Here is a 23,382-nt window from a genome sequence, read left to right on the forward strand (position 1 = left end):
TCCCCAAAACCAGGCCCGGGATCCCCAAAATCGCGGCGCGACCCCCAAAAATCGCAAATCCACACCCCCCCCCTTCCTTTCCCAGGGACCCCTAAGGGCCTGGGGACCCCCCTGAGGGTCCTGGGGACCCCCCCAGTGCCTGTCCGGGGGGGTGGGGGAGGGGGCCGAGCCCCCCACGAACAGACGGGGCCAGGGGGCTGCTGGGCATCAGTTTAATACCGGGGTGCGGGGGATGTGGGGGGCAGCACCCCCGGACCCCCTTCCCCCCCCTCCCCCCCCCAGGTGCTGATACTCGGGAGAGGGGGGAGGGGCAGAGTGAGGACCCCTCCCCCCGCCCCCTTTTTTTTGCCCCCCCCCCTTTCCCATCCCCCAAACAGCAAAATCCCACGGTGGTTTGGGGGGAGGGGAGGGGGGAGGGAGGGGAAGAAAGAGGAGACCCTAGAAAAAAAAAAACAAACCAGCCCCTCCCCCAGCATTCCCCCAGTCATTTTGAGGAGGGGTCTTCTCCATCTTCATCTTCATCATCATCATCTTCATCTTCTCTTCCCCCCCCCCACAAAAAATCAGCCGAGGTTCATCCGCGGCGTCCAGCGCTGTGTCCCCCTCCCCCATTTTCCATTTGTTTTGCTGGGGGGGTTTTTTGTGTCACCCCCAAACTCAGAGCCCCCCCAGCCCCGCACCGAGAGTCCCTTGGGGGGTCTTTTTTTTGGGGAGGGGGGGTGGGAACTGGGGAGGGGGGGGTCGGGGTCAGCCTTGGTTTTTTTTGCTTTTTTTTTTTTTTTGGTTGTTGGTTTTTTTGTTTTTGTTTTTTTGGGTGGGTGAAGGCGGGGGGGTGGGGGGTCCGGAGGGTCTCTCTTTGGGGGGGAGGGGGGTGGGTTTGGGGGGGATTTTTGGGGGGGGGGGGTCGCAGTCCGGGGGTTCAATATCAACTCTTGTCGGTGGCGGGGTCTCTGTGGCGCGAGGTTTTCATGGTCTCCAGGTACTCCTGCTGCGACACCGCCAGCACCGACGCCAGGATCTCGTCGTCCTCCCAGTCGTTCAGGCCTGGGGAGGGAGGGGGGAAACCCCAAAAAATTAAAAATTTCAATTTGGAGATGGGGGGAGATGGTTGGGGTTTGGGGGAAAAAATTTGGATGCAGCCCGGGTATTGAAATCGGGGTGAATTTGGGCTCCAAAATTGGGAAAAAAAGGAGAAATCCACCCCAGAATGGAGTTGGACACTTCCCAAGTGTTGGACACCACCCAACTGTAGGGCACCCAAAATTTTCATTAAATGAGCCCAGGAGTAAAAGTTCCTCCCCTAAGCTGCATGCCGAGCCTCCAAAATGATCCTAAGTTCCCCAAAATGACCTTAAACCCCACCAAAATGACCCTAAATATTCTCAAATCATTATAAACCCCCCAAACGCCCCTAAATCGCCCCCAGACGCCCCTAAATCCCCCCAGACGCCCCCAAACCGCGGCTCGGGGCTCACCGAAGGCGGTCGGGGACATTTGCTGCATGATGGCGCGGCACTCGAGCGCGGGGTACAGCGACACCAGCGGGGGCGTGGCCCGGCCGCCCCCCGCCCCCAGCTGGCTGCTGGTCCCTGGGGGGGCATTTGGGGTTAGGGACCCCCCAAAAACCCCAAATTGGGGTTAGAGACACCCCAAAACCCCCCAAAACCCAAATCCCCCCGCCCCCAAATCCCCCTGCCCCCAGCTGGCTGCTGGTCCCTGGGGGGGCATTTGGGGTTAGGGACCCCCCAAAAACCCCAAATTGGGGTTAGAGACCCCCAAAAACCCCAAATCCCCCTGCCCCCAGCTGGCTGCTGGTCCCTGGGGGGGCATTTGGGGTTAGGGACCCCCCAAAAACCCCAAATTGGGGTTAGAGACCCCCGAAAACCCCCCAAAACCCAAATCCCCCCGCCCCCAAATCCCCCTGCCCCCAGCTGGCTGCTGGTCCCTGGGGGGGCATTTGGGGTTAGGGACCCCCCAAAAACCCCAAAACCCAAATACGGAGTTAGAGACCCCCCAAAAAACTCCAAAACCCCAAATATGGGGTCAGGGACCCCCCAAAAAACCCCAAATATGGGGTCAGGGACCCCCCCAAAACCCCAAAAATCCAAATATGGGCCCCCCCAAATCCCCCTGCCCCCAGCTGGCTGCTGGTCCCTGGTGGGGGGAGCAGGGTCAGGGATCCCCCCAAAATCCAAATATGGGGTCAGGGACCCCCCAAAAACCCCAAATCCACCCCCGGCTGGGGTCACGGACCCCCCCAAATCCCAAACCCCTACCTGAGGTAAGGGACCCCCCCTCAAACCCCACATTTGGAATCAGGGACCCCCACCCCAGACCCCAAATCCGTCCTTATCCCCCAATCCCAGTTTGGGGTCCCAGTATCCCCCAGTCCCAGTCTGGGGAGATCCCAGTGCCTCATTAACCCCCCAGCACCCCAAAACCCCCCAGTAAGCCCCAGTTTGGGCTCCCAGTTCCCCCAGTTTGTGCTCCCAATGCCCCCAGTCTGGTTCCCCAGTCCCCCCAGTTTGTGCTCCCAGTCTCCCCAGTTTGGGCCCCAGTTTGTGCTCCCAGTGCCTCCAGTTTGGGCTCCCAGTCTCCCCAGTTTGGGCCCCAGTTTGCCCCCAGTTTGTGCTCCCAGTGCCTCCAGTTTGGGCTCCCAGTTTGTGCTCCCAGTTTGCACCAGTTTGCCCCCAGTTTAGGCTCCCAGCCCCCCCAGTTTGCCCCCAGTTTATGCTCCCAGTTTGCCCCAGTTTGTGCCCCCAGTTTGCCCCAGTTTGCCCCAGTTTGTGCTCCCAGTTTGCCCCAGTTTGTGCTCCCAGTGCCCCCAGTTTGTGCTCCCAGCCCCCCCAGTTTGCCCCCAGTCTCCCCAGTTTGCCCCAGTTTGCCCCGGTTTGCCCCCAGTCCCACCTGGGGCGCAGGGCGAGGGGGGTTTTCCGGCGGGGGGGGCTCCGGGCGAGGGGGGTTTGGGGCCGGGGGTCTCGGGGTGCAGCCCGGGGTGCTCGGGGGAGGGGGCGGCGCTGCGGGGCCGGGGCGAGCGGCCGCTCCACTCCTCCAGGCCAGAGGCGGCCGCCGCCGTGGCCGAGCTGCACGTGGCGCTGGCCTTGCGCGGCTGTGGGGACACAGAGAGTGACCACAGTGACCACAGAGTGACCACAGTGACCACAGAGTGACCAGAGAGTGACCACAGTGACCATAGAGTGACCACAGTGACCACAGAGTGACCAGAGTGACCACAGAGTGACCACAGAGTGACCATAGAGTGACCACAGTGACCATAGAGTGACCACAGAGTGACCACAGAGTGACCACAGAGTGACCAGAGTGACCACAGAGTGACCACAGAGTGACCACAGAGTGACCAGAGTGACCACAGTGACCATAGAGCGACCACAAAGTGACCAGAGTGGCCACAGAGTGACCAGAGTGACCACAGTGACCATAGAGTGACCACAGAGACCACAGAGTGACCACAGAGTGACCACAGTGACCACAGAGTGACCAGAGTGACCATAGAGTGCCCACAGAGTGACGACAGAGTGACCAGAGTGACCACAGAGTGACCACAGAGTGACCAGAGTGACCACAGAGTGACCACAGTGACCACAGTGACCATGGAGTGACCACAGAGTGACCAGAGTGACCATAGAGTGACCATAGAGTGACCAGAGAGTGACCAGAGAGTGACCAGAGAGTGACCACAGGGCTCAGCGGCCGCTCCACTCCTCCAGGCCACTGGCACAGCAATGGGGACACCAAGGGAGGGCAGGGACACCTAATGGTGACACCAGGGGCTCCCAGGGACATGGATGGTGACACCAGGGATGGTGACAGGGATGGCAACACAGGCAGTGACACCGATGGTGACACCGATGGTGACACCAGGGGCTCACAGGGACACCAATGGTGACACAGGCGGTGACACGGACGGTGACACGAGGGGATGGCAGGGACACAGATGGTGACAGGGATGGTGACACGGATGGTGACACAGGCGGTGACACGGACGGTGACACCAGGGACACGGATGGTGACAACGATGGTGAAGGGATGGGATGGTAACACCAACGGTGACAGGGATGGTGACAGGGATGGTGACACCCATGGTGACACCGATAGTAACACCAGGGACACTGATGGTGACACTGACAGTGACACCAGGGACACTGATGGTGACACCGATAGTGACACCAGGGGCCCACAGGGACATGGTGGTGACAGGGACGGTGACAGGAACGGTGACACCGATGGTGACACCAGGGGCCCACAGGGACACGGATGGTGACATGGATGGTGACAGGGACGGTGACATGGATGGTGACACCGACGGTGACACCAGGGGCCCACAGGGACACGGATGGTGACATGGATGGTGACATGGATGGTGACAGGGATGGTGACAGGGACGGTGACACTGACGGTGACACCAGGGGCCCACAGGGACACGGATGGTGACACCGACAGTGACACCAGGGGCTCACAGGGACACGGATGGTGACATGGATGGTGACACCGACGGTGACACCAGGGGCCCACAGGGACACGGATGGTGACACTGACAGTGACAGGGCCGGTGCCACGTCAGCGCTGTCCCCACCTGCCGCGCCTGCTTCTCCTGGTCGCGCAGCCACTGCAGGTAGGACTCGCGGGCCACCTGCTCCTCGATGGCCTCGTTGGTGGCCTCCCAGTCGGTGGCGCGCTTCTTGTCCTCCAGCATCTGCTGCTCGATCCACGACTCCTCCGACGTCTTGATGGCGCTCTTCATCAGAGACTGCTCCGCCAGCTGGGGACAGCGGGGACGTGAGGGGACAGCAGGGACGTGAGGGGACACCGGGGACAGTGGGGACACTGGGGACACCAGGGACAGCGGGGACAGCAGGGACAGTGGGGACGTGAGGGGACACCGGGGACGTGAGGGGACACGGGGACACTGGGGACACTGGGGACACTGAGGACACCAGGGACAGCGGGGACATGAGGGGACACCGGGGATGTGAGGGGACAGCGGGGACGTGAGGGGACACGGGGACACTGGGGACACTGAGGACACCAGGGACAGCGGGGACAGCAGGGACAGCGGGGACAGCGGGGACGTGAGGGGACAGCGGGGACACAGGGGACAGCGGGGATGTGAGGGGACACCGGGGACACCAGGGAGAAGTGGGGATGTGAGGGGACAGCGGGGACAGCGGGGACACTGGGGACACTGGAGACACCAGGGATGTGAGGGGACAGCAGGGACACCAGGGACCTTGGGCACACCAGGACACGAGGGACACGGGGGACGTGGGGGACACTGGGGGTACTGGGACACTGGGGGACATGAGGGGACAATGGGGACACCAGGACATTGGAGACACCGGGGACACAAGGGGACACGGGGACATGAGGGGACATTGGGGACCCAGGGACATTGGGGACACTGGGGACACGAGGGGACACGGGGACATGAGGGGACATTGGGGACCCAGGGACATTGGGGACACTGGGGACACGAGGGGACACCAGGGACAGACAGGGGACACTGGGGGACACCGGGGACACCGTGGGACATGCAGGGGTCCCAGCCCCATGGAAAGGGGGCTCAGGGATGGTCCCACCCCCCAAATCAAGGCCCCGAGACCCCAAATTGGGGGTCCCAACCCCCCAAATCTGATACCCCAGACCCCAAAGTGGGGGTCCCATCCCCCAAATCAAGGCCCCAGACCCCAAAGTGGGGGTCTCACCCCCCAAATCTGACACCCCAGACCCCAAAATTGGGGGTCTCACCCCCCAAATCTGATACCCCAGACCCCAAAATTGGGGGTCTCACCCCCCAAATCTGACACCCCAGACCCCAAATCAGACTCCCCAGACCCCAAATTGGGGATCCCACCCCCCAAATCAGACTCCCCAGACCCCAAAGTGGGGGTCCCCCATCCCATACCCCTGGTTTGAAGGAGGGCAGCCCCAGCCCCACGGAAAGGGGGCTCAGAGATGGTCCCACCCCCCAAATCAAGGCCCCAGACCCCAAAATTGGGGGTCTCACCCCCCAAATCAAAGCCCCCAGACCCCAAAGTGGGGGTCTCACCCCCCAAATCAAGGCCCCCAGACCCCAAAGTGGGGGTCCCACCCCCCAAATCAAGGCCCCCAGACCCCAAAGTGGGGGTCTCACCCCCCAAATCAGACTCCCCAGACCCCATAGTGGGGGTCCCACCCCCCAAATCAAGGCCCCCAGACCCCAAAGTGGGGGTCTCACCCCCCAAATCAGACTCCCCAGACCCCAAAGTGGGGGTCCCACCCCCCAAATCAAGGCCCCCAGACCCCAAAGTGGGGGTCCCACCCCCCAAATCAGACTCCCCAGACCCCAAAGTGGGGGTCCCACCCCCCAAATCAAGGCCCCCAGACCCCAAAGTGGGGGTCTCACCCCCCAAATCAGACTCCCCAGACCCCATAGTGGGGGTCCCACCCCCCAAATCAAGGCCCCCAGACCCCAAAGTGGGGGTCTCACCCCCCAAATCAGACTCCCCAGACCCCAAAGTGGGGGTCCCACCCCCCAAATCAAGGCCCCCAGACCCCAAAGTGGGGGTCCCACCCCCCAAATCAGACTCCCCAGACCCCAAAGTGGGGGTCCCACCCCCAAATCAAGGCCCCCAGACCCCAAAGTGGGGGTCCCACCCCCCAAATCAGACTCCCCAGACCCCAAAGTGGAGGTCCCCTGTGCGTACCCCCGGTTTGAAGGAGGGCAGCCCCAGCCCCACGCCGATGGTGGCCTTGTTGGGGTTCACCACGGAGTTGTAGTGGATGTTGCGGTGGTAGCTGACCCGGATGGGCTCGTCCTCGTTGTGCTGGATCCCGTGGAACGTGTTGATGGGCTCTGGGGCACCCCAAAAATATCGCAGCACCCCAAAAAATACGGGTGAGAGCCTTGGAAAAACAGCTGGGATCTAAAAAAAACTGCCCGGGAACGCCCCCCCCCCCGCAAAAATCCAGAAAGGATCCCCAGAAATTGAAATGGGGATTCACAAAAACAGATGGGACCCCCAAAAATGCAGATGGGACCCCCAAAAATGCAGATGGGATCTCAAAATAGAGATGGCACCCCAAAAATACAGATGGGATCCAAAATACAGATGGGACCCCAAAAATACACATGGGACCCCAAAAATACAGATGGGATCCAAAATACAGATGAGACCCCAAAAATACAGATGGGATCTAAAGTACAGATAGCACCCCAAAATACAGATGAGATCCAAAATGCAGATGGCACCCCAAAAATACAGATGGGACCCCAAAAATACAGATGGGACCCCAAAATACACATGGGGCCCCAAAAATACAGATGGGATCTAAAATACAGATGGGACCCCAAAAATACACATGGGATCCAAAATACAGATCGGACCCCAAAAATACAGATGGGACCCCAAAATACAGATGGGAACCCAAAAATACAAATGGGATCTCAAAACAGAGATGGCACCCCAAAAATTCAGATGGGACCCCAAAATACACGTGGGGCCCTAAAATAACACATGGCACCCCAAAAATCCAGATGAAATCCTTGAAGAGACAGCTGGGATCCCAAAAAAACTGCCTGGGACCCCCGAAAATCCAGACAGGATCCAAAAAATCCAGATGGGATCCCCTAAAATCCAGATGGGATTCCCAAAAAATCCACCTGAGACCCCAAAACAGCACCTGGGACACCCCAAAAACCAGCTGGGACCTCCAGAATGGCACCTTGGACCCCTCCCCATTGATCCCAGTGCCTCAGGGACCCCTCCCCAGTGCTCCCAGCGCCCATGGGACCCCTCCCCAATAACCCCAGCGCCCATGGGACCCCCTCCCCATTGATTCCAGTTTCTCAGGGACCCCTCCCCATTGATTCCAGCTCCTCAGGGACCCCTCCCCATTGATCCCAGTGCCTCAGGGACCCCTCCCCAATAACCCCAGCACCCATGGGACCCCCTCCCCATTGATCCCAGTTCTTCAGGGACCCCTCCCCATTGATTCCAGCTCCTCAGGGACCCCTCCCCAATAACCCCAGTTCCTCAGGGACCCCTCCCCACAGCTCCCCATCACTCTGGGTCCCCCATGGCTCCTCAGGGACCCCTCCTCAATAACCCCAGTGCCTCAGGGACCCCTCCCCACAGCTCCCAGCGCCCATGGGACCCCTCCCCAATAACCTCAGCACCCATGGGACCCCCTCCCCAATAACCCCAGTGCCCGTGGGACCCCTCCTCACAGCTTCCAGTTCCTCAGGGACCCTTCCCCATTGATCCCAGTTCCTCAGGGACCCCTCCCCATTGATCCCAGTTCCTCCCCAGTGCTCCCAGCGCCCATGGGACCCCTCTCCAATAACCCCAGCACCCATGGGACCCCCTCCCCATTGATCCCAGTTCCTTAAGGACCCCTCCCCAGCGCTCCCCATCACTCTGGGTCCCCCACGGCTCCTCAGGGACCCCTCCCCATTGATCCCAGTTTCTCAGGGACCCCTCCCCAGCGCTCCCCATCACTCTGGGTCCCCCATGGCTCCTCAGGGACCCCTCCCCATTGATCCCAGTCTCACCAGTGCCGTACTGGTAGACCTCCATGGGCCGGTTGTACATCTCGGCCATGGCCTGCATCGCAATATGGACCCCCAGGGACCCCTCCCCAATAACCCCAGCACCCATGGGCCCCCTCCCCATTGATCCCAGTCTCACCAGTGCCGTACTGGTAGACCTCGACGGGCCGGTTGTACATCTCGGCCATGGCCTGCATCTCGATGTGGTTCCCGTGGCAGGTGCTCTTGCGCTTGCGGTTGATGTAGGTGGTGAAATCCTCCGTGACGTAATTGGAGAAATAATCGGCGTTCTTCATCTGGGGACACACGGGGGACAGGCTGGGGACACGCTGGGGACAGGCTGGGGACACGGGGGACAGGCTGGGGACACAAGGGACAGGCTGGGAACATGGTGGGGACACAGGGGACAGGCTGGGGACACAGGGGGACAGGCTGGGGACACAAGGGAGAGGCTGGGGACACACTAGGGACACTGGGGACAGGATAAGGGAACCCTGGGGACACAGGGGACAGGCTGGGGACACACTGGGGACAGGCTGGGACAGGCTGGGGACACACTGGGGACAGGCTGGGACAGGCTGGGAACATGGTGGGGACACACTAGGGACACCTAGGGACACACTGGGGCAGGCTGAGGGAGCCCTGGGGACACCGAGCTGGAGAAATAATCTATGTTGTTCATCTGGGGACACAGGGGACAGGCTGGGGACAGCGGTGGGGAGGGACACAGAACCACAGGGACAGCGGGGACGCACTGGGGGAGCACTGGGGACACTGCAGGAGGGAGGAGGGAACAGCAGCCTCGTCCCCCCCAGGGTTCTGAGCACCCCCCAGCCCATCCCAGCCCATCCCAGTCCCTCCCAGTCCATCCCAGTCCCTCCCAGTCCATCCCAATCCCCCCCAGTCCCCTCCCAGTCCATCCCAGTCCCCTCCCAGCCCATCCCAGTCCCCCCCAGTGCCCTCCCAGTCCATCCCAGTCCATCCCAGTCCATCCCAGTCCATCCCAGTCCATCCCAATCCCCCCCAGTCCCTCCCAGTTCCCCCCAGTCCCTCCCAGTCCCTCACCAGGTAGTCCATGCAGTGCTTCCTCACCACCTCGTGCATGTCCTGGTCTCCGTACACCTGATCAGCTGCAGGAGGGGACACACAGGTGACAACTGGGGGACGGGGGGATGGCAGCGCTTCTGGGAGGGGTTTTGGGGGATTTTTGGGGGTTTTTTTTGGTGATTTTTGGGGTAATTTGGGGGATTTTTGGGGGTGATTTTGGGTTTTTTTTGGGGGTGATTCCAGAGGATTTTGGGGGCTTTTTGGGGTGATTTTGGGGGATTTTTGGGTCTTTTTTGGGGTTATTTAGAGGCTTTTTTTGAGTGATTTTTGGGGAGATTTTTTGGGGTGATTTTGGTAGTTTTTTGTGGTGATTTTGGGGGGATTTTGGGGTGATTTTGGAGGGATTTTTGGGGCTCACCCACAGCCCGGAACAGGCAGGCCCCGTCCTCCTTCATGCGTTTGATGATGAAGCCTTTCTTCTCCCGCAGAGCCTTCTCGAACCGGTGCTCCTGCTGGAGACACAGCCGGGCTCGGGGGGGGTCCCTCGGGGGTCTGGGGGGTCCCTCAGGGCATTGGGGGGTCCCTCGGGGGTCTCCCGGGGCATTTGGGGGGGACACGAGATGGGGGGAGCTGAGGGAGCCACAGGGGATGAGGGGTTGGGGTCACAAAGGGGAGAAAATGGGGGAGTTCAGGGGGGTCCTTGGGGCTGGGGGGGTCCTTGGGGGACTTGAGGGGTCCTGGGGGACTTGGAGGGTCCCTCGGGCATCCCCTGGGGCATTGAGGGGAGCACAAGATGGGGGGAGAGCTGGGGGACGCAGAGGGGATGAAGGGTTGGGGTGAGAAAAGGGGGACAGGAAAGAAAAAAGGGGGGAGATCCTGGGGGACAGGGAGGTTCCAGGGGTGTCACCAAGTGGGGACAGAAAGGGGACACCGGGAAATGTGGGGAGGGGTCCCAGGACAGCAGGGAAAGGGGGGGTGGAGGGGTCCAAGAAAACTCGGGGGACAAGGAGGGGAGGGGTCCCAAAATGGGGGGGACAAAGCGGTGACAATGTGGGGACAAACAGCGACAAAAAGGGGACAACAACAACAACCCCGCATGGGGAAGAACAACAGCGCGACAACGCGGGGACACCGAACCCCGGCAGGCCCCTCACGTCCCCTGGTGTCCCCAGGTGCCACCTGATGTCCCCCCCAATGTCCCCTGGTGTCCCCACGTCTCCCCTGGTGTCCCCCCAATGTCCCCTGGTGTCCCCTCAGTGTCTCTCCACTGTCCCCCTGATGTCCCCTCACTGTCCCTGATGTCCCCCCGGTGTCCCTAGATGCCCCCGTGCTGTCTCCAATGTCCCCTTGATGCCCCTCAGTGTCCCCCGGTGTCCCTCACTGTCCCCTGATGTCCCCTGCTCCCCTCTCACTGTCCCCCAGGTCCTCCCCAGTGTCCCCACTGACCCCTCTGGTGTCCCCCGATGCCCCTCAGTGTCCCCAGATGCCCCCTCGGTGTCCCCCCCAGTGTCCCCTGATGTCCCCTGCTCCCCTCTCACTGTCCCCCAGGTTCTCCCCAGTGTCCCCAGATGCCCCCGGTGTCCCCTCGCTGTCTGCAGTGTCCCCCCCGGTGTCCCCGCACCTGCTCGGCGGTGGCCGGGTCCATCTCCACCCTGCCCGCCTCGTACTCATCCTCGCTGTTGTAGCCGCCTCCCGCCTCGTCGGGCCCGGGGCTGCCGCAGCCGGGGGGTCCCAGCCCCATCCCGAGCCCGATCCCGCCGGGGCCCGAGCCCGCGGGGCCCGGGCTGGGCCCGGCCCCTCCTCGCCGCCGCCGTTTGCTGTGCCCGGGGCCTCCTCCGGCTCCGCCGCCGCAACCGGGCCCGCGGGGCTCGGGCAGCCCCAGCGCCGCCGCCTCCAGCCCCAGCAGCGCCGCGGGGCCGTCGGTAGAACCGGGACCACCGCTACCGGAGCCGGGCCCCGCGGGAGGAGGAGACCCGGCGGCTCCGGGCAGCCCGGCCCAGCCCCGCAGAGGCGGCGGCGGCGAGGCGCGAGGCCGCGGCCCCCCCACGCCGGGCCCGCCGGGTTCGCCGACGCCTCCGGGACCTCGCTCGGGCCCCGCGTCCGCTCCGCGCTCGGGCCCCGCGTCAGGGCCGGAATCGCCATCACCGTCGGGAGCCGGGACCGGCTTCTTCTTGGGGAGGATGGTCATGGCGGGGCGCGCATGGGGCGGGGGCGCGGCGCGGGGCTTGGGGGGCGCCGCGGGGCTCGGGGGCGCCCCCGGCGCTGAGGGGCCGCGGGCGCTGCGGCCGCCGGGGCCGTGTCAACATCAACAGCCGCGACCTCCGACCCCGCGCGCGCTTCCGCCTCGCCCGCGCCGCGCAGCGCCATTGGTCAGGGGAGGTGGGGGCGAGTTGTGATTGGCTGAGAGGGAGGAGGAAGTCCCGCCTTTCGTCTCTGCGCCTCGGTGAGGGGGAGGCGGGATGGGTGTTGCCATGGGGATGGAGGGGGAGAGCGGGGATTGGGTGAGGCGGGGAGGGAGGGAGGTGATTGGTTGGGTTTGGGGGAGGGAAGGGAGCGGTGATTGGCTGAGGGAGGTGTCGGTTTAGCGGAGGGGGAAGGAGCGGTTCGGAGTAAACGTGAGCGCTGATTGGGTGATGGGACGTCACTCATTGGTGGGAGGGAGCAGCGAGGAGATACCGAGCGCTGATTGGTGCCGGCCTTAACCCCGCCCGCATCGCCCTCCTATTGGCTGCAGCAAGCGACCTAATTTCCAATTGGCTCAGGCGCGGCAGGGGCGGAGCCGAGGCACCGCCCCTCTTATAACCCCACCCACCACCTGCCAATCTTCCTTAAACCCCGCCCCTTCCCCGCCCTCCCACGTGGTCTGACCCCCCCCAAAACCACCAGGAACCCCCCAAAAACCCCTCAGGACCCTCCCCAAAATCCTCCCGGACCTCTTCAAACCTTCCAGGAACCCCCCAAAACCCTTCAGGACACCCCCAAAATCCCCAGGACCCCCCAAAAACCAGACCTGAGCTCCATTTCCAGCTCTTTTATTAAAATCCGTCCCCCCCCCCCAGGAACGAGGAACATTCCCACGGCACAACCCCAAAAACAAGAGAGGTACCCCCGAAAATGAGGCCGAGAGACCCCCAAAAACGAGGGGGGGACTCCCAAAAACGAGGCTGAGAACCTGGAGGGCCTCCAGCTGCTCTCCCTGAGCTTTTGGGGGGTCCCCAAATTCCCCTCCAGGACCCTCTCAGTGCTGACCCCTCCCATGGGGGGGGGGGTCTGAGGTTGGGGGGGGGCTCCCTCAGCCCAGGGGGGTTTTTGGGGGTGTCCCTCAGTCCATGGGGGGGTCTCTGAGGATCTCCCCCCCTCAATGTGCCTTGTGTCAGGCCCTGTCCTGGGGGGGTCTCTCACCCCCGGGGTCTCTCTCAGTCCATGGGGGGGTCCCGGGGGTCTCTCCACCCTCTACCCCCAATGTGCCTCGTGTCAGGGCCGGTCCTGGGGGCGTCTCACAGCCCTGGGGGGTCTCTCAGCCCCAGGGGGGGTCTCTGGGGGTCTCTCCCCCCCCTCTCAATGGGCCTTGTGTCGGGGCCGGTCGTGGCCGCGCTGGGCCTGGGCCAGCTCCCGGCCGGCGTCCAGCAGGAGCAGGGCGGGCACGAGCACCCAGAGCCCGTTGAGCCCCACGAAGTAACCCCAGAAATAAAAGGGGTGGGGGTCGCTGTGAGCCCAGCCCGCCCGCGCCTCCGTGGCAAAGTACAGGATGTCACCGTACAGCTGGCCTGGGGACACAGGAGACAGAGAGGGACACAGTTAGGGACAGCCTGGGGACAGGGACAGGTCAGAGACACAGTTAGGGACAGCCTGGGGACAGAGAGAGGTCAGGGACATGGACAGCAGGGGTCACTGTACAGCTGGCCTGGGGACACAGACAGGGACAGGGTTAGGGACAGCCTGGGGACACAGACAGGGACACAGTTAGGGGACATGGGGACAGCCTGGAGACAGGGACAGCACATCACTGGCCTGGGGACACAGGGGACAAGGACAGGTCACGGACAGGGGACAGGGACAGCCTGGGGGACAGGGGACATGGGAACAGCCTGGGCAAAGTACAGGATGTCACCGTACAGCTGGCCTGGGGACAGGTCAGGGACAGCGACAGGGACAGGCTGGGGACAGGGGACAGGCTGGGGACAGGTCAGGGGACAGGGATGGGTCAGGGGACAGGGATGGGGCAGGGGGGCACAGGGACAGCCTGGGGCAGAGGGGACGGTGACACCGGTGACACAGGTGACACTGGGGAGGTGACACAGGGACACTGGGGACACTGGGGAGGTGACACAGGTGACACAGGTGCCACGTACCCAGGGACACCACGAGCTGCAGGATGTAGCGGGCCGGGTGCTGCCGCAGGAGGGCGAGGAAGGTGAGGAAGCTCAGGGGACCCCAGGCCCAGGCTGTCACCGTCTCCATGGCAACAGTGAAGTCATCGCTCCTGCGGGAGGGGGAGGGGTCAGGTGGGGACACTGGGGACACGGCCACCCCCTCTCCACTGTCCCCAGTGTCCCCAACTCACGTCATGTAGCGGCTGTCGGCCTTGGCGTATTCCTTCCCTGCAATTTGGGGAGGGGGCTTTGGGTGAGGTGGGGGGGCAGGGGAGCCAGGGGACCCCCAGCACTCGGCTGTGCCCCTGCCCACCTGCTCAGGGACCCCTATATACCTCAGGGACCCCTCCCCACATATCCAGGGACCCACCAGATGCCCCAGGGACCCCTCCCCACATATCCTGGGGCCCCTCCCCACGTACTCAAGGACCCCAAAAATGGCCTTGGGACCCATCCCCATATATCCAGGGAACCTCCATTCCCCCCCGATGCCCCTGAGACCCCTCCCTACGCGCCCAGTGCCCCTCCAGTGCCCCTGCTGCCCTCGGGACCCCTCCCCACATCCCGAGAGACCCCACAGATGCCCTCGGGACCCCTCCCCATGTACCCAGTGCCCCTCCAGTTCCCCTGCTGCCCTCGGGACCCCTCCCCAAAGCCCCCCGCCCAGCCCAGCGCCCCCGCGGGTGCTCACAGACGTCGGCCAGCAGCCCGGTGTCGGCGGGCAGCTCCCGGTGCCGAAGGCTGAAATACCCTTCCAGGACCCCGTGGATGCCGGTACAGACCAGGAACCAGCCCAGGACCAGCCGGCGGGCGGGGCTTCGCTTGGCCACGCCTTTCGCCCCGCCCTTGGCCCCGCCCCCGGTCCCGCCCAGGGCCCAGCCCAGCGCAAACAGCGCCGCCGCCGCCGCCGCCACCGCGCCTGCGCACTGCCAGCCGGGCCGCGCGCCCGCCACGTAACCCGGCAACGCCAGCGCGCGCGGCCAATAGGGGTGCGCGCTCGTCTCCATGGCAACAGCGCCCCTGTGGGGGAGAGCGTGAGGGGAGGGCGGCGGTGAGCGCGGCCCGGCAAGGCCCGACCGGAGAACGGCGGCCGCGGCACCGCCTCGCCGCGCACCCCGCGCTTCTCCGCGGCTCCCCCGCGCTCCCCGGCCCCGCGCCGGGCGGTACCGGCGCTCCCCCGGTACGCGGATCGCGGTGAGCCCCGGCCCCGGCGCGCTCCCGGCCCCGCTCACCTCAGCCGCTCACGCGCCGATCCCGATCCCGCTCCCGCTCCCGCCGCCGCCGCGCGCCGCGCCTAGCCCCGCCCACACGCCGCCCCCGCGACCAATAGGAGCGCGGCGGCTCAAGGTCGGCCAATAGGAACGCGGCCCGCCCGCTTCTGCCGGGCGCTGATTGGCTGAGCCCGCCGCTGGGGAGATGTGGGGCCAGGGGGCGCGGTTTTGAGTGGGGGGGCGGCCTCACGTTGGGGCGTGGCCTCGTAATGAGATGTTAAACTTTGCCCAAAGGGGCGTGGCCACACAGAAGTGGGCGTGGCTTAACCTTCTAAGGGGGGGGTCTGCGGGGACCCCCCCATGAAGTGTCCCCATGGACCCCCCCCAAAATTATACGGGAGCCACAAAGATCCCCCCAAATTATTTAGGACCTCCAAATTTCTGTAGGGACCCCCAAGACCCCACCCCAAATTATTTAGGGGTCCCATAAACCCTCCCCCAAAATTCTATAAGGTCCCCTAAGATCCCCCCAAAATATTTAGGGGTCCCATAAATCCCCCCAAAATTCTACAGGGACCCCAAGGACCCCCCCCAAATTATTTAGGAACCCCAAGGACCCCCCCAAAATTATTTAGAGACGCCCAAGATCCCCCCCCAAATTACACAGGAACCATACAAAGCCCCCCCCCAAATTTTTCAGCTTTTGTGGCCCCAAAATCGCCGAAATCCCCCCCAAAAAAAGGAGGCGGAGCCAGCGCTGGCAGCAGGTCCTGTATTGCCCCCCCAGGGGCCCCCCCAAACCCCCCCCACCCCCAGGGACCCCCCCCCCCCCCAAAAGGAGCCGCTCGCCAGGAGCAGCGGGGAGGGGGAGGGGCGGGATTTTGGGGACCCCCTCCCCACCCCCACCCTGGATGTTGGGACCCCTCCCCCACCCCCAAAACGAAGCTGGGGACCCCCCCCCCGCTTGGGCAGGGTTTTTTTTTTTGGGGGGTGGGGGGGGGTCACACGAGGGTCCCGGGGGGCTGCGGGTCTGGGGGAGGGGGGGTGGTCCCGGGGGGGTCCCTTGGGGTGGGGGTGGGGGGGGGGAAGGGAGAAATTGGGGAAAAAAAGAGAAAAAAAGAGAGAAAAAAAAAAAGGAGAAAAAGAAATGGAAAAAAGAGAGAAAAGAGAAGAAAAAGCAGAGTTAGGCCCCCCAAAATGACCCCCCCCGCCCCAAATTCTGCCCAGCCCCTCCCCCAGCCCATTTTTGGGGACCCCTCCCCCAATAAAAAACGAACCCAGAATGGAGAAAAGAGGGGAAAGAGGGGGGAGGGGAGAGAGAGCCTAAAAAAGGGGGGAAACCCCAAAATTGGGGGGGGGATTGGGACAGGAGAGACCCCAAAATTTGGGCTGGGGGGGACAGACCCCAAAAAGGGGGGGAGCCCCAAAAAGCAGGGAGAGGAGAGATCCCAAAAATGGGAGGCGAATCCCCAAAATTGGGGGGGGAATTGGGGCAGGGGACACCCCAAAGTTTGTGGTTTAGGGGGGATTGGGGGGGGGAGACCCCAAATTTTTGGGTTTCGAGGGGAGGGGAACACCTGGACCTGGGGGGGGGGGGGTTCCCAAAATTGGGGGGGCACATTCAGATATTGGTGGAGAGGCCCCCAAAATGGTGGGGGGGGACACCTGGATCTGGACGGGGAGTTCCCAAAATGGGGGGAGAGGGAACATTCAGACATCGGGGGATCCCCAAAATTGAGGGGGGCACATTCAGATATTGGGGGGTCCCCAAATGGGAGGGGACACCTGGACCTGGGTGGGTCCCCAAATGGGGGCGGGCACATTCAGACATCGGGGGGTCCCAATATGGGGAAAGGGAACATTCAGACATTGGGGGTTCCCCAAATTGGGGGTGCACATTCAGATATTGGGGGGGTCCCCAATGGGCAGAGGGAAGACCTGGACCTGGGCAGGGGGGGGGGTCCCCAAAAATGATGGGGGGGGTCCCAACATGGGGAGAGGGAACATTCAGACATCGGGGGTTCCCCAAATTGGGGGGGCACATTCAGACATCGGGGGTTCCCCAAATTGGGGGGGCACATTCAGACATCGGGGGGTCCCAATATGGGGAGAGGGAACATTCAGACATCGGGGGTTCCCCAAAATGGCGGCGGGCGGCGGGCGGCGGGGGGGGGGGCCACATTCACCCACGGGGTTTCCCACCCAACACGGCGGGGGGGTCCAATACATTATTGGGGGGGGGTCCCTCACCCCTCCCCCCCCTCCCCCCCCCTCACCATGGCGGGCCGCCCCTCCCCCCCCCGTACCTGGCCGCCAGGGCCCCGGCGTAGCTGAGCGAGTGCGGCAGCGCGGCTGGGGGGGGGGGGGCGGCGGCGGCCGGGGGGGGGTCCCGGCGGCGCGGGGGGGCCCAGCTCGGTGGTGCTGGGGGGGGGGCGGCAGGGCCAGGGTTTCGGGGGGGGGTCCCGGTGTGGCGCAGGTACCAATCCCGCAGCCCCTCCAGCGCCAGCCACTTCTGACTGCGCCGCTGCTCCAATGAGGAGGGGGCGGCGGCGGCGGGGGGGGGCGGGGCCGCCGAGACCCCCGCCCCTCCTCCCCCCCCACCGCGCAGCCCCGGGGGGGTCTCGGAGCCGCCGCCCCCCCCCCAATCGATCAAAGCCTCGGAGCTGTTGCTGCGGCGGGTGCGGGGGGCGCCGAGAGGGTGGGGGTGGGGGTGGGAGGATGGGGGGGGATGGGCAGAGTGGGGACCCCCACCCCCCCCCCCCAATTGGGAATCTTGGCTGCCGGACCAGGGCCGGGGGGGCAAACCCCGGGGGGCTTCGGGGCTGGAGAGGAAAGGGGAAAATAAAGACAATTTTGAATTAATATAAAAAAAAAAAAAATTTCAAAAATTTCCCACCAAAAAAAAAAAAGTTTTTAAAAAGTTTTTCGCCCACCCGAAAAAATCCATTTCCCCCCCCCCAAAAAAAAATAACCCAAATTTTTCCCCAACCTCCCCAATTTTTCCTCAAAATCCCCTTATTTCCCAGAAACTCTACTTCTTTTCCCCCAAACACTCCCAATTTTCCCCAAAATCCCCGATTTTCCCCTCAAAATCCCCAATTTTTTTCCCCAAAATCCCCGATTTTTCCCCCCAAAATCCCCGATTTTTTTCCCCTAAAAAAATCCCCTTTTTTTCTCGCAAACTCCCCCTTTTTTCCCCCAAAAATCCCTGATTTCCCCCCCAAAAAATCCCCTCTTTATTCCCCAAAATCCCCGATTTTTGATTTTGTTCCCTCAAAATCCCCGATTTTTCCCCCCAAAAATGCCCTTTTTTTCCCCCAAAAACCCCTCTTTATTCACCAAAATCCCCGATTTTTTCCCCTAAAAAATCCCCGATTTTGTTCCCTCAAAATCCCCGATTTTTTCACCCCAAAAATCCCCCTTTTTTTCCCCAAAAATCCCCTTTTTTTCCCCCAAAAAATCCTTTTTTTTCCCCAAATCCTCGATTTCCCCCCCCAAAATCCCCGATTTTTTCCTCCCCAAAATCCCCTATTTTCCCCCCCAAAATCCCCTTTTTCCTCCCAAAATCCCCGATTTTTCCCCCCCAAAATCCCCTTTTGTTCCCCCAAAATCCCCGATTTTTCCCCCCCCAAAATCCCCTTTTTCCTCCCAAAATCCCCGATTTTGTTCCCTCAAAATCCCCGATTTTTTTCCCTCAAAATCCCTGATTTTCCCCCCCAAAAATCCCCGTTTTTCCCAGGATCCCCGTTTTTCCCAAAATCCCCTTTTTTCCCCCATTTTCCCGTTTCTCACCGTTCCCGGGGGGTCCCGCGGGGGCTCCGGCCCAGCACGGGCGTGGCGGGGACGCTGCGGCCCTCGAGGCTGGAGGCGCTGCGGGGCAGGGTCCGCGCCGGGCTGAGGAAAAATGGGGCAAAAAACCGGGATTTTGGGAAAATCGGGGAGTTTGGGGGGGAAAAATGGGGATTTGGGGAAAAAAATCAGGATTTTGGGGAAAAAAAACCCGGGATTTTGGGGGAAAAAACCGGGATTTTTGGGGGGGAATCGGGGAGTTTGAGGGGGAAAAATCGAGGATTTCGGGAAAAAAAAACCCTGAGATTTTGGGTGGAAAAATCGGGATTTTGAGGGGGAAATGGCGAATTTTTTTTGGGGAAAAGAGATTTTAGGGGGAAATTGGGGAGTTTGGGGGGAAAACTGGGGATTTGGGGAAAAAAAAAACCCGGGATTTTGGGGGAAAAAACCGGGATTTTTGTGGGGGAATCGGGGAGTTTGAGGGGGGAAAATCGAGGATTTCGAGAAAAAAAAACCCGGGATTTTGAGGGGAAAATGGCGAATTTTTTGGGGGGGAAAAGAGATTTTAGGGGGAAATTGGGGAGTTTGGGGGGAAAAATGGGGATTTGGGGAAAAAAATCAGGATTTTGGGGAAAACAAACCCGGGATTTTTTGGGGGGGAATCGGGGAGTTTGAGGGGGAAAATCGAGGATTTCGGGGAAAAAAACCCGGGATTTTGGGTGGAAAAGTCGGGGTTTTGAGGGGAAAATGGCGAATTTTTTGGGGGGGAAAAGAGATTTTTGGGGGAAATTGGGGAGTTTGGGGGGAAAACTGGGGATTTGGGGAAAAAAATCAGGATTTTGGGGAAAAAAAACGGGATTTTTGGGGGGGAATTGGGGAGTTTGAGGGGGGAAAATCGAGGATTTCGGGGAAAAATAACCCCGGGATTTTGGGTGGAAAAATCGGGGTTTTGAGGGGGAAATGGCGAATTTTTTTTGGGGAAAAGAGATTTTAGGGGGAAATTGGGGAGTTTGGGGGGAAAACTGGGGATTTGGGGAAAAAAAACCCTGGGATTTTGGGGAAAACAAACCCGGAATTTTTGGGGGGGAATCGGGGAGTTTGGAGGGGAAAAACGGGGATTGGGGGAAAAAAACCCTGGGATTTTGGGGGAAAAAAATCGGGATTTTGAGGAGAAAATGGGGAAATTTTGGGGGGAAAAGAGATTTTTTCGGAAAAATCGGGGAGTTTGGGGTGAAAATGGGGATTTGGGGAAAAAAATCCCTGGGATTTCTGGGGGAGAAATAAGGGAGTTTGGGGGAGAAAAACGAGGATTTGAGGAAAATAAAAAAAACCAGGATTTTGGGTGGAAAAATCAGGATTTTGAGGGGAAAATGGGGAATTTTTGGGGGGAAAAAGATTTTTGGGGAAAAATGGGGATTTGGGGAAAAAAATCAGGATTTGGGGAAAAAACCCTGAAATTTTTGGGGAAGAAATAAGGGAGTTTGGGGGGGAAAAATGGGGATTTTGGGTGGAAAACGGGATTTTTTGGGGGGTTTCGAAGGAGTTTTTTTTGTGTGTGTGAAAAAGGGGATTTGGGGGGGGTTAAGAGAGGGATTTTTGGGGTAAAAATGGCATTTTTGGGTACGCACCTGGCGGGCGTGGCCAGCGAGCTGCGGCGCCCGGGGGGGCCCTCGGGGCTCCAGGGGGGGAGGGGCCGGCGCTCGGGGCTGCCCGAGCCCCCCCGGGGGGGGGAGGGGCGGCCGGGCCCAACCGGGGGGGGCTTGGGGGGGGGCGGGGCACCTGTGGAGACACCGGGGGGGGGGGGGGGGGGGGGTGAGGATTTGGGGAGGGGGGGGGGCGGGTCCAGGTGACCCCCCCAGGTGTCCAGGTAGCCCCCAAAGGTCACCAAGGTGGCCCCCCCCAGGTGTCCAAGTACCCCCCCCCCAGGGTCACACAGGTGCCCAGGTGACCCCCCAGGTATCCAGGTAGCCCCCCCAGGTGCTCAGGTGACCCCCCCTGCTGTCCAGGTATCCCCCCCAGGTGCTCAGGTGACCCCCCCTGGTGTCCAGGTGCCCCCCCAAATACTCAGGTGACCCCCCCCTGGTGTCCAGGTGACCCCCCCAGGGTCACACAGGTGCTCAGGTGCCCCCCCCGGGTGTCCCCACAGCCTCCCAAGGGCTCATGTGGCTCCCCCCAAGTGTCCAGGTATCCCCCCCAGAGTCACACAGGTGCCCAGGTGACCCCCCCAAATACTCAGGTGACCCTCCCAGGTATCCAGGTAGCCCCCCCCAGGTGTCCAGGTGACCCCCCCCAGGTACCCCCTCTCCCCCCTCACCGTTCTCCAGCGCAGGGAGGTCACCCAGGGACCCGTTCTCATCTGGGGGGGGGGGGGGGGGGTGTCAGAGCTGAGGAGACCCCCCCCAAACCTGCCCCTCCCCCCCACCCCCGGGCACCCCCACTACAGACCCCCCCAAAAAACCCCCAGACCTCCCAAAATCCCCAGTGCCCCAAAGACCCCCAAAACCCCCAAGAGCCCCCAGACCCCTTTTCCCCTCAGTACCCCAAGACCCCCTGGTGCCCCAAAAACCCCCAGACCCTTTTTTTCCCCCCAGGCCTCCAAGAATCCCCAAATCCCCCAGACCCCTTTTCCTCCCAGCCCCCCCAATTCCCCTTTTGCCCCCTGATCCCCTGCCCCCCTAATTCCCCAAAGCCCCCCCCAGTCCCCCCATTCCACTCCCCCCCAACCCCCCCACACCCCAATTCCCCTCAATTCCCCTTTTCCCCTCCAAGACCCCCAGTTCCTCCTTCCCCCCCGCCCTCCCGTACCCGAAATCCCCCCCAGCCCCCCAATTCCCCCAGCCCCCCAATCCCCTCCCTGACTCCCCAGCCCCCCAAATCCTCCCCAAATCCCCCTGTACCCCAATTCCCCAATCCCCCCCAGTCCCTTTTCCCTGACCGTGCCCGGGGGTGCCGAGCTGGGCCCGCAGCTGCCGCAGCCTCTGCGCAGCCTCGGCCTGGAGGCGCTGCCGGCGCCGCCGCTGCTCGGGAGGGAGCCCCGGCACGGCCGCCAGGCGCCGCGCGGCCTCCAGCACCTGCGCCTGCACCTGCACCTGCGCCTGCGCCTCACGCCGTGCCCGGGACACCTGAGGGGGAAAATGGGGAGAAATGAGGTGAAAATGGGGAAAAACGGGGAGAGATGTGGCGAAAATGGAGGAACAGGAAAGGGCCGTGCGGCCTTCAGGGCATAGCGGCCTAGGCCTGGGCCTGCACCTGGGCCTGTGCCTCACGTCGTGCCCGGGACACCTGAGGGGAAAATGGGGGAAAATGGGGAGAAATGAGGGGAAAATGACGTGAAAATGGGGAAAAATGGGGAGAAATGTGGTGAAAATGGAGGAACAGGAAAGGGCCGTGTGGCCTTCAGGGCATAGCGGCCTAGGCCTGGGCCTGCACCAGCGCCTCCTGCCGCGCATGCGACACCTGAGGGGGAAATGTGGGGAAAATGGGGAGAAAAGTGTGGAAAATGGGGACAAATGGGGGAAAAATGAGGGGAAATGTGTGGACAATGGGGGAACAGGAAAGGGCCCGACAGCATTCAGGGCCTAGCGGCCTAGGCTGGGGCCTGCACCTGGGCCTGCACCTGGGCCTGCACCTCCTGCCACACAACACACGGGACTCCTGAGGGGAAAATGGGGGAAATGTGGGGAAAATAGGGACAAATGGGGGGAAAATGGGGGGAAATGTGTGGAAAATGGAGGAACAGGAATGGGCCGTGCGGCCTTCAGGGCCTTGCGGCCTAGACCTGGGCCTGCACCTGGGTCTGGGCCTGCGCCTCCTGCCACACTTGGGACACCTGAGGGGGAAATGTGGGGAAAATGGGGACAAATGGGGGGAAATGTGTGGAAAATGGGGGAACAGGAAAGGGCCCGGTGGCATTCAGGGCCTAGCGGCCTAGGCTGGGGCCCGTACCTGGGCCTGGGCCTGCGCCTCCTGCCGCGTGTGGGACACCTGGGCAGGGAAATGGGAGAAATGGGGGGAAATAAGAGGAAAATGGGGCAAAAATGGGGAGAAATGTGAGGAAAATGGGGAAAAATGGAGGAATAGGAAAGAGCTGGGCAGCCTCTGGGGCCTGGGCCTGCACCTGGGCCTGCGCCTTCTGCCATGCCTGGCACATCTGAGGGGAGAAACGTGGGGAAAATGGGAATAAATGTGGGGAAAATGGGAATAAATGTGGAAAAATGTGGGAAAAATGGAGAAATGGGAGAGGACCGGGCGACCTTCAGGGCCTGGGCCTGCACTGAGACCTGCACCTCCAGCCACGCCCAGCACACCTGGGCAGGGAAAACAGGGAGAAATGTGGGGAAAATGAGGAAAACTGAGGAAAAACAAGGAGAAATGAGGGGAAAATGAGGAAAACCAGGGAAATGGGGAAGGGCCA

General features: G+C 62.0%; 2 protein-coding genes and 1 long non-coding RNA gene across 5 annotated transcripts; all 3 read right to left on the bottom strand.

Annotated features, from left to right (window-relative positions):
- Positions 1-877: 877 nt before the first annotated feature.
- Positions 878-11,819, bottom strand: OTUD5 (OTU deubiquitinase 5). 2 transcript variants are annotated; one of them, XM_066570415.1, is made up of 9 exons: positions 11,217-11,819; positions 10,014-10,104; positions 9,614-9,678; positions 8,688-8,844; positions 6,705-6,853; positions 4,595-4,780; positions 2,908-3,109; positions 1,476-1,589; positions 878-1,044 (listed from the first exon to the last, which is right to left on the bottom strand). In XM_066570415.1, the coding sequence occupies exons 1-9, from the start codon at positions 11,781-11,783 to the stop codon at positions 926-928; spliced, it is 1,650 nt and encodes a 549-aa protein (XP_066426512.1). In that variant the 5' UTR covers positions 11,784-11,819; the 3' UTR covers positions 878-925. The 2 variants fall into 2 exon arrangements, with proteins under 2 accessions (XP_066426512.1, XP_066426511.1); XM_066570414.1 differs by having other exon boundaries at positions 10,014-10,107.
- A 792-nt stretch (positions 11,820-12,611) lies between these two features.
- Positions 12,612-15,278, bottom strand: EBP (EBP cholestenol delta-isomerase). 2 transcript variants are annotated; one of them, XM_066570532.1, is made up of 5 exons: positions 15,201-15,273; positions 14,660-14,988; positions 14,160-14,196; positions 13,948-14,078; positions 12,612-13,362 (listed from the first exon to the last, which is right to left on the bottom strand). In XM_066570532.1, the coding sequence occupies exons 2-5, from the start codon at positions 14,973-14,975 to the stop codon at positions 13,154-13,156; spliced, it is 693 nt and encodes a 230-aa protein (XP_066426629.1). In that variant the 5' UTR covers positions 14,976-14,988; positions 15,201-15,273; the 3' UTR covers positions 12,612-13,153. The 2 variants fall into 2 exon arrangements, with proteins under 2 accessions (XP_066426629.1, XP_066426630.1); XM_066570533.1 differs by lacking the exon at positions 12,612-13,362 and adding an exon at positions 13,407-13,718 and having other exon boundaries at positions 15,201-15,278.
- Positions 15,279-17,889: 2,611 nt separating this feature from the next.
- LOC136570116 (uncharacterized) lies at positions 17,890-20,704 on the bottom strand. The gene is made up of 3 exons (XR_010785503.1): positions 20,597-20,704; positions 18,972-19,073; positions 17,890-18,001 (listed from the first exon to the last, which is right to left on the bottom strand). It is a non-coding gene; the product is annotated as an uncharacterized lncRNA (long non-coding RNA).
- Between the last annotated feature and the right edge of the window lie 2,678 nt (positions 20,705-23,382).

The sequence above is a fragment of the Molothrus aeneus genome, unplaced genomic scaffold (genome assembly GCF_037042795.1).
Source record: "Molothrus aeneus isolate 106 unplaced genomic scaffold, BPBGC_Maene_1.0 scaffold_30, whole genome shotgun sequence".
NCBI lineage: Eukaryota > Metazoa > Chordata > Aves > Passeriformes > Icteridae > Molothrus > Molothrus aeneus.